Here is a 15914-nt window from a genome sequence, read left to right as displayed (position 1 = left end):
GCTATGTCATGGCTGTGGTCGTGCCCTTATGTCTAGACCTACTGTTTCTCTGTATCTAGCTCTGTGACCTCCCTAGTCTGCCTTTTTTCCTGTTGTTGTTCTTCCTGTTAGCCAAGCCTCGCTTTGGTGTCCCTGAAGCCAAGCCTCGCTTTGGTCTCTCTGTTTCTGCTTCATTTCCTACTTGTGACATCATCAGCCTACTCCTTTATAAGGACCCAGGGAGCTTTCCTGCATTGCCTTTGCAACAGGTCTATTTTTCCCTTTTCTTGTTGTACTGTTGTTTGATTCTGAGGGAAATAGTCTTCTTGTTAAGCTGTGCCTCTGGGCACAGCCCTGAGTATATGGTTTTGGTTTGAATCTGTATGGATTACTTTACTGTTAGGTTTGCTCTCAAGCAAAGCCCTCTTCTGTTTCCCTGTGTGTGTGCAGTTCTGGTTTAAACCTGAATGGATTACTTGCCTGTTAGCTTTGCTTCTACTGTGTTGAATAGCACTCACTCTTCCTTGTTATCTATGCTCTCCAGCATAAGCCTGCTCTGTTTCCTTGTGTGGTTTCCCTTGTTATCTTTCACTGTTCAGAGAGCCGGTTGTTGCCAGCCCCATTGCTTTCCTGGATTATTTTGCTTCTGTGCAGCTGTGTGTGCTCTGTCTGCTTTGTCTCTGCCTGCCTTTCCTTTCCCTACCCAGCTGTGTGCTGGCTCAATTCTGGTAAGAACATTGTTTGTTTTTCCCTTTGGTTGCTTTAAACCTTTGATTGCAGTGTAAGCCTTGCTTCTTTCTGACTTGTGTATTAGAAGCAGCCCTTCCCTTTAGCATGCTTTAACTCTTTGTCTGCTGTGTTTGTCTCCTGATTCTTGTGAGCATTGCTCCTTATCTGATTTGTGTATGTAAAAGGCAGCTTTCCCAGTTTGCTTGCTTTTCCCTCTTCCCTGAGTGCTGTATGGTACAGCTTAGAGTGTTCCTTCTGAGTGACTTCCCTTTACCCTTGAGTGCTGTGTGGCCAGCCTTGTGTATTCTTGAGTGGATTCCCTTTACCCTTGAGTACTGTGTGGCCAGCCTTGTGTATTCCTATGAGTGGCTTCCCTTTACCCTTGAGTGCCATGTGGCACAGCCTTGCGTATTCCTATGAGTGGCTTCCCTTTTTCCTTGAGTACCTGGTGGCACACCCTTGAGTATTCCTTTGAGTGGCTTCCATTTTTCTATGAGTGCCTGGTAGCACACCCTTGAGTATTCCTTTGAGTGGCTTCCCTTTTCCCTGAGTGCTGTGTGGTACAGCTTAGAGTATTCCTTCATGAGTGGCTTCCTCTATCCTTGAGTACTATGTGGCATAGCTGAGAGTGTTCCTTTGTGTGGCCTTGTCTTGTGTTTTCCCTGTGTGGTTTCTGTTTTGAGTTTGAGTGGGTTGCTCTTCCGTTTAGCTGTGACAACTAGTGCAGCCCTGAGCGGTCTCTCTGTGTGGCACGAGTGGACTGTTCTTCTGTTTAGCTGTATCTACTAGCACAGCCCTGAGCATCCTCTCTGTTTGGTTCTGTTTGAGTGGGGTGGTTCTTCTGTTAGCTGTGACTACTAGCTCAGCCTTGAGCTGCTTATCTATGTGGCACGAGTGGACAGCTCTTCCGTTTATCTGGGCCTACTAGCTCAACCCTGAGCTACCTCTCTGTGTGATGTCTGTTTGACTTGGTTAGGACTATTCGTTTATAGCTGTGGTTCTAAGCACAGCCCTGTGCTGCCTCTCTGTGTGGTTTTCTTATCTTTTACTTGTGGTTTCTACTATGTGAGTCTAAGTGGGGTTGTCCTTTCCCCTTCAGTTTCTTTGTGCCTATGTGTAGGGTCTTTTGACCCCTTGTTTGTGGCTCTGGGTTTAGTGCAGTGTGTGTGCACTGCTTCAGTAGTACTTGCTCAAGAGATTCCATTCTGTTTCTTTTCCCTTTCCTCTGGTATGAGTGGGTTCCAGTTCAACCTTGCAGCCCGTATGCTTGGACTCTGTTACGGGTAGGTTCCAGTTCGGCCTTGCAGCCCATATGACCTTCCTTTGTTCCTGGTTTGCTGCTTTTGTTAAGTTCCGTTCCTGGTTTTCGCTTTAGCCAGGCTCTGGTTTCACCTTGTCTTGAGTGTGCTCTGTCTATTTGCCATGTCTGGTATCTTGTTTGTATTCAGTGCCTGGTTCGCCTCTGCTCTGCGCCTCCCCAGAGGACTTGTTTGCTGCAGCCCAAGGGCTGATCATCCCAGGAACCGTGACAAGCTATGGCCATGGTTGGGTCTTCTATATGGATTTCCGCTGTGCAAGCTCATAGTCAAGTCAGTCAAAGGCTAGAGAAGCATTGGGGGTCTAGTAATGTTGATTGCTCCAGATTTACAAGAAGACCCTGGTATGGAGTCTTAATCCACTTGAAAGTAGAAGGTCCTCTATTTCTGGTGAGCAGGGAGTGTCTTAGTTCAAGACCTGATCAGCCTGCCGTGCATGTCTGTTTTGTCTTACAGCTTGGCTCTTGAGAGGGCAAAGTTTAAAAAAAAGAAAGGCTATTTTAGTAAGATGACAGCTGTCTTGTAAGTTGTTTTTTTTTTTGTTACATTTGTACCCTGCGCTTTCCCACTCATGGCAGGCTCAAGGCGGCTTACATGGGGCAATGGAGGGTTAAGTGACTTGCCCAGAGTCACAAGGAGCTGCCTGTGCCGCAAATCGAACTCAGTTCTTCAGTTCCCCAGGACCAAAGTCCACCACCCTAACCACTAGGCCACTCCTCCACTCTAGAAAAAAGTCTAATTCATTAGCATACACAACTGCTTGGAGGATTTTTGAGAAATGAATCAAGATAAATGTATTTTTCCTATCCATTCATCTGTTCCAGATGCTTTGGATTTGTTGCAACATGGCATGGATAAGGAGTTGGCGTTTGCCTCATTGCAGATACAATTAGCTGCTTTGTCATGATTTCGAGGCCTATTGAATAGAAAGAGCTTGGCTTTGTATCTGGACGTGGTACTTTTTTTTTCCCAGTGTTAAAATTATCAATCCACTAGGTCATCTGTTGATTTCCCCTGGGATTTAAACTTGGTCTTGTCTATCTTAGCTTAGCCTCCTTTTGAGCTTCTGAATTCCACAACCTTGAAAGATATCATCTTTAACATAAGTTTTTTGGTAGCTATTTGTTCGGCTAGGCAAAATTTCAGAATTTCAGATCTTGTCCTGTAGAGAACCTTTTTTGGTCTTTAGCAAGGTAAAGGATGTGCTTAAACTGTTCTATTTTTCCTTCCCAAAGTGATGTTGCCCTTCCATCTGAATGACTACTTCTTCACCTATTTTTCAGGATCTTAAAAATGAAGGTAGTGTAATTGCCTTGCATGGATTGGATTTGGGATGCATGTTGAAATACCTGAAGAGTACAGAGACAATAAGGAAATCAGATAAGCTATTTATTCTTTTTGGTGCAGCTCATAAAGGGGAAGCAGCATCAAAAGTGAAAATCACTTGAAGGATTAAAGAGGCTATTCTGCGTACATTCTCCATGATCATCCCATTCCAGATGTTTTGAAAGCTCATTCTACAAGAGGTCAATCTGTTTCTTGGGCAGAGCACTCGTTATTTCTTCCTCATGAAATTTGCAAAGCAGCAGCCTAGAAATCTATGCATTCTTCTGTCCATCACTACAGGTCAGATGTTCAAGCTCAAAGTTATGTGGCCCTTGGGGTCAAAATGTTAGCGGCAGGGATTTCAGTGTCCCATGCGTCTGGAAGGGTAAATTTGTTCTTACCTGCTAATATTCTTTCCTTAAGTCTCTCTAGAATATTCTAGAACCCACAGTGATTCTTAGCAACAGTTTGCTTTCTATCTGCTGAAGCATAGTTTTTAGTTTTTCAAGGTTTTAGTGGTAACATATCCTTGTTGCAATGAAAATTGTTCTAGTATTAATATAGATGGGGTTATTTATCCTTTGGTGGATTTTAAGGGTTATTTTAGATCGAAAAATGGCTTTTGAAAAACAGGCTGCAACTGTTAACAACAGAAATGTTTTGAAGGATGTGAAAACTGAAAAGAATTCAAGTTTACTTCCCAAGAGAAGTTTTTCTTATGTTGGATCAAACTATGGTATTAACGCATGCAGATTATTGCAATGGAGTATATGCAGGCTGTAGGGAGCAAGTATTAAAAAAATTGCAAATGGCACAGAGTACAGTGTTGATAGAACAAGTCCATTACTACAAGCATTACATTTAGTTTAGTTTAGTGTATTGGTTATTTAATATATATACCACCTTTCATAAAATCAGAGTGGTTAACAATAAAATCAAATCATAATTAGAATATTGAAAGGAGAGTATTGGAATGGAGATTCAAGATGGCCGCGGCTGAGGCATGACCGGTCTCTAGCTCTCTGAAACATGCCTGTTCTCGGATATGCCGAAGAGAAGGGGCCGCCCTGCTTCCACTGCCCCTCAGTGGCATACGCCTTCTACTGGAGGAATTCAATCGCATTTTCAGAGACTGTTGGTTCCGACTTCTTCAGTGGAAAGCCCGCTGAGTCGCACCGGATTGAATGGAGACTCAGGTGCGTATCCAGGGCTAGAGTTGTCGCTCAGCCCCGAAGCAAGAGTACCTCCCCCGCAACCTTCGAGCTGTAGTACTCCACTGTTGGCGCCCTCTATGTCATGGCGCCCTCTATGTCATTTTCCCCAGTAGGGGTGGCTGAGGAGAGGCGGTACAAACAACCGGAGTAGTCCGGGCAGTTGAGGAACAGAGATCCCAGTTGGAGCCTTTAGCGACTGCTGGAGTGACGAAGGAAAAGGAAGCTGTATGTTTGGAGCAGACAGAACAGACGGCAATGACTGAGGTACACAGGGCCAGTCTTAGGGCGAGGCGACCGAGGCAACCGCATAGAGCCTCGCGCTCAAGGGGGCCCCGCGTGGCGTGCCTCCACCCCACCCCCAACCGCCCGAGTTCCAGTCCCCTTCCCTCTGAATTTTAAAAGTTACCTCATCGGGTTACAGGCAGTGGCAGGAGTGAAAAGCGTGTGAGCTGCTCAGTGCTTCAGGAGCCTTCCTTTCCCTCTCTCAGCTCTGGTCCCACCCTCATGGAAACAGGAAATGAGGGAGGGGCCAGCGCCGAGAGAGGGAAAGGAAGGCTCCTGAAGGGCCGAACAGCTCGCACGCTTTTCACTCCTGCCGCTGCCTGTAACCCGATGAGGTAACTTTTAAAATTCAGAGGGAGGGGAGGGAGGCCTTGGAGGGAGGGAGGTCTCGGAAGGTGGGGAGGGAGGCCTTGGAGCTGGCAGGGAGGGAGGCCTTGGAGCTGGGAGGGAGGCAGGGAGGGAGGCCTTGGAGCTGGCAGGGAGGGAGGGAGGCCTTGGAGCTGGTAGGGAGGCCTTGGAGCTGGCAGGGAGGGAGGGAGGCCTTGGAGCTGGGAAGGAGGCCTTGGAGCTGGCAGGGAGGCCTTGGAGCTGGGAGGGAGGGAGGCCTTGGAGCTGGCAGGGAGGGAGGGAGGCCTTGGAGCTGGTAGGGAGGCCTTTGAGCTGGCAGGGAGGGAGGGAGGCCTTGGAGCTGGCAGGGAGGCCTTGGAGCTGGCAGGGAGGGAGAGAGGCCTTGGAGCTGGCAGGGAGGCCTTGGAGCTGGCAGGGAGGGAGGGAGGCCTTGGAGCTGGAAGGGAGGGAGGACTTGGAGCTGGGAAGGAGGGAGGAGCCCTGGAGCTCGGAGGGGGGCCGGGCCCTGGAGCTCGGAGGGAGGGGATCTGGAGCTCGGAGGGAGGGGGAATGGTCCTGGAGCTTGGAGGGGATGGCCGGCCCTGGAGCTAGGGTGGGGGTGGAGCTAGTGTGGGGGCGGAGCTTGGGTGGAGCTAGGGTGGGGGCGGAGCTGGGATGGGGCCCCATCAAATTGGTCTGCACAGGGCCCCGCATTTGTTAAGACCGACCCTGGAGGTACAGTTCACACAATTTCTTACTACTACACTTAAGCCCAAAGAAGTTACACTAGATTCCTTATGGTCTTTAATTGTGGACCTTGGCAAGGCATTAAGCCCTCAAGTGCAAAAATTGTCACAGGATTTAGTCCTATTAGAACAAAATACAAAAGAAATGGACTCGAAATTAGAATTGGTAAAACAACAATTCAAAGAACACGATGAAGAAATTAAAAGTCTACAAAATACGCAGGAAATTTCAATTAAAGATTTAACTCTCCTACGGAGAAAGACTGAATCCTTAGAAAATTCAATTAGGAGTAGCAATTTGCGTTTTTTGAACTTCCCTAAGCAACTGATGGTAACCCCAAAAGAAATGCTGAGGAGATATTTAAAGGAAGTACTAGGAGTAGCTTAAGAAGTTATACCTCCATTTTCACAGATTTATTATTTGCCTTCAAAAATTCAAGTGGAATGTAATAATCAAGATCTAAATTTTTCAGCAGTACTCGAATCTTCAGATAATGATATTCCATCGACATTGATTGCAACAGTAGCTCTAGCTCCTGACAAAAAGTGGATAATGACACTGTTCTTTAAAAATAGAGAAAAACTGTTTTGGGGACAAAAAATACAAATTTTTCCAGACCTTGCAAAAGAAACACAAAAAAAGACGTCAACAGTTTCTTTTGATGAAACCTGGTGTTCTTCAATTAGGGGCTACGTTCTTCTTGAGCATAGGCGGTCAGTGGCCCAACTGTTTGGGGAGGCTAAAGGGGGCGGGGTTAGGGGTGGGGCCAGGGGTGGAACTTAAGTCCATAATTGTCTTATAACACACAGAAAAAATAAATAAATAAAAATAAAAGTCACAATTAATACCTTTATTAAATTTAGATATTAGATATGTATCATATGTCAAAGAATAAAGTGGTTGCTCAAAGCATATTCTAAGCACAGTCGCTCAACTGCAAAACACTATGCACAACTTTGCGCAAAAACACACTCAGAACCTTACTGTACCATAAATATTACACTGGGCAGAACCTAATACACCAATATGCCACCCATACGGAAAATGCAGACTGTCAACAATATGAAACAAGGGATCATATCATCACAATTCTCATGTAGAGCCACAAAACACCCTAATTCATGTTTAATGTGGGATAAAATGCCATAAATAAGTAAATAAATATAAACTTTTAATGTTGAGCACCTGATTCTCAAAGTGGACATATTCCAAACACTATAATGAAAATAAAATGATCTTTTCTACCTTTGTTGTCTGGTGACTTTTTCTGATCATGCTGGCCCAGTATCCGAGTGTGCTGCTATCTGTCCTCAGTGCAGGTCAGGAAGTCATCCTCGTTAAATATCTCCCTGGCAACCCAGGACACCTCCAGCCAACCCCCCCCCCCCTTGCTCTCTGAGCAGTAAGGTAAACAAATTAAACCATAAACCAATTTCTACAACTGGTTACACAAGACTAGAAGGCTTTCACTGCAGCTCCTGCTGTGAGGATGGAGGTAAATCAACAATTTAAACCCTCCAGAGCAGCGGGACTCCACAGCTGATCCATCCTGCTGCAGCAAGGGAGGCATAGCGTCCCCAAGCCTCTTATACCGGGCGCCTATGTTCTTGAGGTTCCCTTGTAAATGTGTGATTAAATATCAATCGATTAAATACGTCTTTTTTGAACCTGCCCAGCTAACAGCTTTTTTAACATCTAAGCATAAGTAGTGGGTGGTGAATATTCGCTCTTGATATATTAAATATAGAATCGACTAAGTAAGGTAACATGCTAGCTATTTCTTTAAAGATGTTTCTAATTTAATTACTAACTCCATTGTGTAACATCTTGAATCAATATAGAGGACTTGAGTAAATACGACAAAACTTATTCTGGTTAAACTTTATGTTGTGATATAATTCATGCTGATATTTTCTTTTCTGTACAAGTTCTGTATACTTGAAAATAATTAATAAACTTATAAATAAAAAATAAAAAAAGAATATTGAAAGGAACTCTAACAAATTCAAGAAAAAATAGTTAAGGGAAGAAAATAGCAAAAAAAAACCCAAAAAACTAGTGCTGATTAGAGCTGATTAGTACGCCAAGCCAACAAAATCAATCAAGGCGCGTATTGCTTTTAAGTTATGCACTGTGGTATATCAAATAATTTTTGGCCTCACACCTGTATATAGGTTGGAAAGAATGACTCTACCATTATGAAATGCAGAAATGTGAATGAGGAATTACCTCATTCTCCACTACCCCAGCTTCCAGAATTTGCAGTATAAGTCAATATGCTCTACGGGATTTGCTTACTAATGTACAAAGTGGTAGAACTCTCTGCCTAAAGAATTATGTTGTATGAATACTTATTTAAGTTTCCGAAAACATTTAAAAGCCTTTTTTAGAAACAATTTTTATGATGACAGTAAGGGCCCTGTTCACTAAGCCACGCTATAGGTGTGCTAGTGTTTTTAGCATGTGCTAAATTCTAGAGATACCCATAGGAGTATATGAGTGTCTCCAGCGTTTAGCATGCGCTAAAAACGTTAGTGCACTTTAATAAACAGGGCCCTAAAGAGGTTTAAATTACTTTTAGGTTAGGAATTGTTGTCTGCTTCTTTGGCTATTTTGATGCATTAGAGATCAATTTAATAGTATTTGTGTTTATGTTTTTTATTGTAAACCATATTGAACCAAAGTAATTTTGGAAAATGTGGGATATAAATGCTGCAATAAATAAATAAAGAGTTTAATTTTGATTTTGGCTACTTTGTTATTCTTGTTCAAACTTTATTCTGGAGGGCTTTATCCTATGTTAGTGGTTCTTTGTTGAGTGGTTCTTCTGTTCCTAGGGGAGTTTTTTTCTTTTTAATTGCCTTTTGCATTTCTGCTTTCTTATATAAATACTGATTTGCCAGGGGTTGCACAGGGTTTTTAAGTGATGTCATCACAGTTCAGCAGTCAAGCATCTGGACTGGTCTGGACTCAAGGAAAGAAAATTAGCAGGTAAGAACTAATATGCACTTTGAAAATATACCTATAACTTTAAATGAATAGTTATTCATTTAGAAGTTATTCCTGCTATTACAATAAATTATATATATTCTGCTACTGAATTTTGTTTTTGAACATCTAACTGTGCTCCACCTACCTGCTCCAAACCACACCTCTTTTTGGATGGCTAAATTAGGCTGTTGGGGGGATAAAATAGCCAAATTTATCCATGTGTGCTGCAGATTTGTTTAAAAACACTTATGTGCTTAGTGTCACCACCAACCACATAATTGGTTATGAATATTGGCTTCACTATGTCAGTACATTTTGCTGCTACTTGCTGACCTTTTCAGAATACTTGAGGGGAAAGCTGTCAGTCCCTTAGGAGTTCATGGTTTGGAGTAAAGAATCCAAGAGATACTGGCAAAATGCAGAAGATTGAATATCCTGATAGAGAGGTTGCAATAAATGCTGATGTAGGCCAGGAATATTTAAATGATAAATGATTCCAAATTACTCCCATCAATTGCTGCACAGGTGATTAACATAAATAAATTTTATATGAATGCCAGATGTTTCAAAAATAAGATGGGAGACTTAAAATGTTTGGCAGTAAATGAAAATCTTTAGATAAGCAGTCTTTTGCAATCTCTTTGCCTAGCAGACCTAGCAGGAGGAAATTCCAAGAATCCACAATGGATCTGTAGAAAATATAAAATAAGGTGCAGAATGGCAGTGAGCAAGATATTCTGAGAAGTCACCAGGTGGTCTGAAGAGAAAGCTTTTTGAGAATTTTGCTGCATCCATAGAATATAGTATGTTCAAACTGTTTTATTGAAACCATATACACAAAATAGACAGATATCACAGATAACTTATCAGGAAATCTATAGAAGGATATGTGAGGAAAATACATATTTTAATTTCAAAGTAAATCATAATCTACCTTGAATTGACAGCATCTGCCTCGTTTATCAGACTGACACTAGAGATGAAGGTCTTGTTCTGTGCTGGACAAAGGTATGAGATTCTCATATTAAACACTAATTGAACTTTTCCTAAGTTGTTTTTTTTTTTTTTTAATTGTTTCTTGGTCATACTCCCTGTCTGTGGTTTATCTCTTTGTCATACTGCTGTTTTTGACAAAAGCTAACCACAGAGTTGATTTTTCTAGCTTCCTTTTGTTATTTTTGCTTTTATTCTTCTAAAGCCTTTTTTTAAAATCTTACTGATCCATTTCTCAGCTAGTTCTCTTTTCTTGACTTGTACTGACTAATATTTTCACTTTCCCAGCCACTATGGGGCTGGGTCCTCAGACCCAACCAAGAATGAACTACAATGATCTCAACAGGAAGTACAACATACACAATATATAAGAAACAGAATTAAAATGATACCCCTTAATATTTATCAAACAATAGGTCTGAAGCAGCATATCAAAAGTTAGATAGGCTGTAATACTTTACTTTGGTATCTCAGACCATGGCAGAAAGACATAACTTTATCTCTAGGTCCCAGGCCCAACATAAGCTGAATATACTGTTCTTGAGAGGCAGTAGTACATGCTGTGGGCTCTATCCAGTTGGCTAGCAGACTGTATCTTCTTCACTTATGTCCTAGTAGGGCTGGCCCTTGAAGGTCATTCCAAAGCTGTTAAGGTCTGAGCCATTGCTGCATCAGCCTATTTGAGGTCGATCTCTGTGCAGGAGATTTGCAGGGCTGAGACATGGACTTCAGGTACAAAACTTAGATTGTGAGCCCACTAAGGACAGAGACAGTACCAGTATATATTATATAAACCACTTTGGTTGTACCACAGAAAGCTTTTATATCAAATTCATTACCCTTTACCCTTCACTTTTACGCTGACATCAGTTGACACATTTACATATTATTTGAAAATCAATTCCCGATGCAACCATAGATTGGGCAAGTCAGTCTTCCAAAATCACTTTGGGGAAAAGGGTCTAACTCCATCCCCCTAGAATCATGGTTTTTATTTCCCTTCATTTCCAGGCTGTCTTCCAAAAACAACAATAAAAATTAAAATGGCTTGATACCAACAAAAGCATTTTTTGTTTCTCCTTTAAAAAGTGCCTTTCTTGTGCTTTTTTCCCATTTTCTGTTGAAGGTGGCCTATAAGAAGGGAGTCCCATCTATGATGACTTGATATCCTGCTTATCACTGGAAATAACCAAGTTACTTAATCTGTAACAGATGTTTTCTGTGGACAGCAGGATACAAACCCTCAAATATCAATCCACATTGCCTGGGAGTTATCTTCTACTCTAAGCTGTCATAGAGACTGAGAGAGTCCCGCATGACAACAACAGTCAGGAAAATGCATCTATGCACGGTGTTGCTTCTCAGTGGTGTCTTGTGTAATCTAAGCTGCAGAAGCTTCTCCGCACAGGCTTTGTTGGATGGCATCATCCTTCTGTGAGGACCTGTATCCTTCTCTCCTTGAGAACTTCTGATACAGGTAGGTAACTTTGTTTGTTTTCTCATCCACGTTCCACATAGCAGAACTAAGCAGCTCTCAAGTGTCAAAGAACAATGTGGTACCAGAGATCCCTTTTCAAGAACCCCCTTGCCACTGATTCTTGCAGCAGGTTTACTACCATGTTTCTACTCTTTCTTAGGCCAGTTTATCAGTGTCATACAGAGGCTCAGGAAGCTGCGCTTCTTTTGCCCAGCAGTCTGTCAGTTCAAATCTGACAGAACCTTTTTACCCTTAAAGTTGCATGGGAGATTTGTGTTTGGAACAGGTTTGAACCAATTTGCAAAATTTTAGCTAGAGGAATACAAAGCATAAAATCACTTTCCAAGCCTATTCTTTTGTGGCCCCTGCTTTTTGGAATGCGCTGCCAAAGGAACTTTGTTTTGAAGGGGATTTTCATAGATTTCATAAATGTTTCAAATCATGTATTATTTCACAAAACATTTGCTTTTAATTGAAATTGTTTAAATATATATTTTATATGGCATCTAATATGTTTACTTATTGTATTTTGATGAAATGTATTGTTTATGTTATAATGCTTATCACTTTGAGCCTTTGGAGAGGCTAGTAATTAAACTGAAATAAATTGAAATTGTGTTCAAGTCCATGGTTAAATAGGGCTGGCAGGGTATGAGTGCTCTTTTGGGAATACTGTGCTTGAACTCTGGGAGAGAGAGTAGATGGCTGCCACACTTGTGGTAGTGTCTACACACTGTACAGCTGTGGTAAAGGATAGCTTTGGAGAAAGAAAATGCTATTTCCTCCTATAAAGTACTGTTTATCATGGGGGACCAATTAACCTTTGTTGCTTGTTAACTCATTTGAATCACTGCTTTAATAAGAAAACCAAGTAGAAGATATTTTTGAAACTGGTAATATATTAAATATAGGAATCTAGTTTTCTTCTTTCTAATTTGTCGTTTCATTCTTCTTCAAGTAACTTGCAGTTAAACACAGCCTGTTCTGGTTTCTTGTCCAACTTATGTTTTGAACTTTGGTTGAAACTGGCAAGGACTGGAAAATCCCATCAAGGTATGTGCCACATGGAAACAACTGATCCTCAGTATAGTGGTTATTTTTAAATGATTTACAGTCCTATAAAAAAGTTTTACTTTAATTATTTATTACATCATCTTCTCATAAGATCATAAGAATAGCTATACTGCATCAGACCCATAGTCCATCTAGCCCAGTATACTCCTTCTGTTACAAGAAATGATTTATTTTGGGGAAAATAGCTCTAGAGCAACTCGCCACTGTTTATAATTTAAGAGCAGGCGCTGTATTTATAAGTTTTAGGATATTAATTTCTCCACCAATCACCAAAGGTGATAATTGCAATAAATTAAATAAATTAAGTATATATATATACTCAGAACACAAGGAGACCGTATTTTTAGCTTCAAAAAAGGTTGATTTAATATACAATTGCACACGAGAGGTAGGTTTTAAAAGGATCTTAGAACAGATAATCTGTGCATAAAATAGAACAAAGTAGCAGGTAGGTTAATTTACAAGTCCTTGTTACAAGCATGCTGTGGTCCAGCTGATTGATGAGCACATGTTGAGGAGCAAGGCATCAGGGCTTCTGCAGTGAGTGAATCTGAGTTGCTTGCAGCTGAAGAGAATCTGAGTTGTTTGCAGTGAAGAGAATCTGAGTCTTGGGGAAACAGCTTTTGCTTTTATACCTTGCAAGCTGCAGGAGGATATGCCATGTGGATCTTTGCTGGCTTCCTGGTTTTTTGCACACAACCCCTGAGTCCTGGTCTCATGTTTGCACACGACCCCTGAGTCCTGGTCTCATGTCTTATGACATCACGAGACTTGCTGTCTGGCAAATGGTCTTTTGATGTCCTGTTCAGTCTCTGGGGCAGATACACATTACAAGTCCTTCCTTTCTGCACATGTCTGGAAGCTGATGGGAGGGGCAGGTATACCTTTGACAAGCAAATGTCCTGTTTATGCTTCCTCTGAGTTCTTTTGTTTTCAATGGGGTATTCAGGTGTCCACCTTAGTCAATCTTTTGTTAGGTGGGAGGGCAGAGGAAGCTCTTTTGTGTTTGTTAAGTGTTTGTACTTAACTATCCCTGCTATCAGAAGTTCCCAGAAAAAGGGATGGGGAGAGAGGGGCTTGAAATGAAACTATTCTCTCTGCTGCAGTGTCAAATATATAAAAGCTGCACAAATATATTGGTGTATATATAATCCAGCAAAATATAATAAACTGATACCATTACACTTCAAACAGTGCCAATTCAGGTCACAAGTACCTGTCAAAATCACAAAGAATAGCAAGATTCAACTCTACCAATCCCAGGGATAAGTAATGACTTTTCTCATGTATATTTTAGTAGCAGAATATGGACTTTTCCTCCAGGAACCTGTCCAAACCTTTTGTGAACCCAGGTATGCTAACTGCTGTTACCACATCCTCTGGCAATGAGTTCCAGAGCTTAACTAAACATTGAGTGAAAAAAATATTTTCTTCTGTTGATTTAAAAGTATTACCATGTAACTTCATGGAGTGTTCTGTAGTCTTTGTACATTTTGAAAGAATAAACAATTGATTTATGTTTGCCCTTTCTACTCTACTCAGGATTTTGTAGACCTCCATCATATGCCTCCTCAGCCATCTCATCTGCAAGCTGAAGAGCAGCAACCTTTTAAGCCTATGCTTGTATGAGCAGAGTTCCATCCCTTTAAACATTTTGGTCGCCCTTCTTTGACCCTTTTCTAATTCCACTATATACTTTATGAGATATGGCATTCTGTTTGCTTTTTTGGCTGCTGGATTGTCTACAATCAGGCTCATTTTCAAAAGAGATAGATGTCTAAAAAGTGACATGTCAGCATTTGGATGTCTATCTCACAGAAATGTCCAAATCAGTATTATCAAAACCTCTTTTTGGATGTCTTTCTCTGAAGTCTGTCAGAAGGACGTCCAAATCTCAAGGGGGCATGCCATGGGTGTGTTCAAGGCGGGACTTGGGCGTTCCTAAGACTTGGATGTCTTTCAGCCATAATGGAACAAAACAGAATTGAGCTAGACCTGTTTTTATACCAAATAGCTACAGGGGGGAATTGCACCCACTCCCCCAGGATTGAAGTCTGCTGTACTAACCACTAGGCTACTCCTCTACTCTACACAAGTGGTGCCCCAAATGACCAGATGACCACGGGAGGGACTTGGGGATCACCTTCCTTTACTACCCCAAATCACAAAGCATTTTTCCAAACAGCATTTTCAAAAGGAAAAGAGACTTTTTTTTTTTTGTAGAAAATGACCTTTCCTGGTCTGATTTTGGACATTTTACAAAAAGTATCCAAATTCAGACTTAGATGTCATATCCAAAAATGCCCCTTGTGCATTTGACTTGCCCAAAGTCACAAGGAGCAGTAGGTGGAATTGAACCCATGTTGCCAGGTTCATAGCCCACTGCACTAACCATTAAGCCACTCACCCTCTCTTTTAGATAGCTTGCATTTGGATGTCTTTTGTTTGAATATGGACCCAAAAAAAGGACGTCCAAATCACAGGACATCCATAGTATTTTCGAACACAAAAGATAGACGTCCATCTTTTTTGAAAATAACCTTCTTTCCTGTTCAGAATTTTGACGTCTTTGTAAAACGTCCAAATTTTGATTTAGATGTTTCTTTCGAAAATGCCCCTCAATGGCCCTTAGATGTTTTTCTTGGGTGATGACTTTTAAAGTGGAGTCTAGCATCAAGTAACTATGATTTGATTTATTCTTCCCAATGTGCATCACTTTACACTTGCCCACATTACATTTCATCTGCCATTTGTATACCCAGTCTGCATGTGTAACAACTTTGAATAGTTTTGTGTTATCTGCAAATTTAATCACCTCACTCATTCTTCACATTTCCAGATCATTTATAAATATGTTAAATAGCACCAGTCTCAGTACAGATTCTACCTCTGAGAGAATACTTAGTCTGAGGTAACTCAGCTGTACACGACTAGAACAGGGTAAAATAGGACTGAAGTATTTCTCTCTGCAGAGTATTTATTTATTCCCTGAGGACAAGCAGGCTGCTTGTTCTCATTGATGGGTCGGCGTCCACGGCGGCCCAGGAACGGAGATTTTTCCAGCAAAAATCCAACAAACTTTATGACGACTTCCGGAGCACGGGACAGACGCACTGCGCATGCGCAGCCATCCGTTCCTGCCTCAGTTTTTCTTTTTCCGCGGTGGAGAGTGGCTGCGTGTCAGTCTCTTTCCCTCAGGCCCAGAGAAAGACTTCAGCGTCTTTAGCACTGTTACTTTGCTCTTTCTTTTTGTTTTTCATTGCCCATTGTCTTTCTTTTCCAGTTAAAAATAAAATCCTTATTTTCTTGTTTTTTTTTCCCTTTTTTAAGTTTCCTTACGCTTCCGAGGCGGCCTTATTAGGCCGAGCGTACGCAGTTCCCATTTTTGTGCCCCTCTGTTGGCACAATCGAGCCTTTTGATTTCGCCGCCACGATTTTTCCGCTCATGTCATCGAAGCC

At 41.6% G+C, this 15914-nt stretch overlaps 1 protein-coding gene across 1 annotated transcript in view; it reads left to right on the top strand.

Moving 5' to 3' along the window:
- MEI1 (meiotic double-stranded break formation protein 1) overlaps window positions 1-15914 on the top strand; it is a 669052-nt gene that overhangs the window by 436250 nt on the left and 216888 nt on the right. The window contains exons 16-17 of the mRNA XM_030213469.1: window positions 9859-9919; window positions 12340-12434. Coding sequence (XP_030069329.1) covers window positions 9859-9919; window positions 12340-12434 — 156 coding nt within the window. The remainder of the gene's footprint in view (window positions 1-9858; window positions 9920-12339; window positions 12435-15914) is intronic.

The sequence above is a fragment of the Microcaecilia unicolor genome, chromosome 1, assembly GCF_901765095.1.
Source record: "Microcaecilia unicolor chromosome 1, aMicUni1.1, whole genome shotgun sequence".
NCBI classification, from domain to species: Eukaryota; Metazoa; Chordata; class Amphibia; order Gymnophiona; family Siphonopidae; genus Microcaecilia; species Microcaecilia unicolor.
The sequence above is the reverse complement of the archived record's forward strand: the minus strand, read 5'-3'. Positions and strand labels throughout refer to the sequence as shown.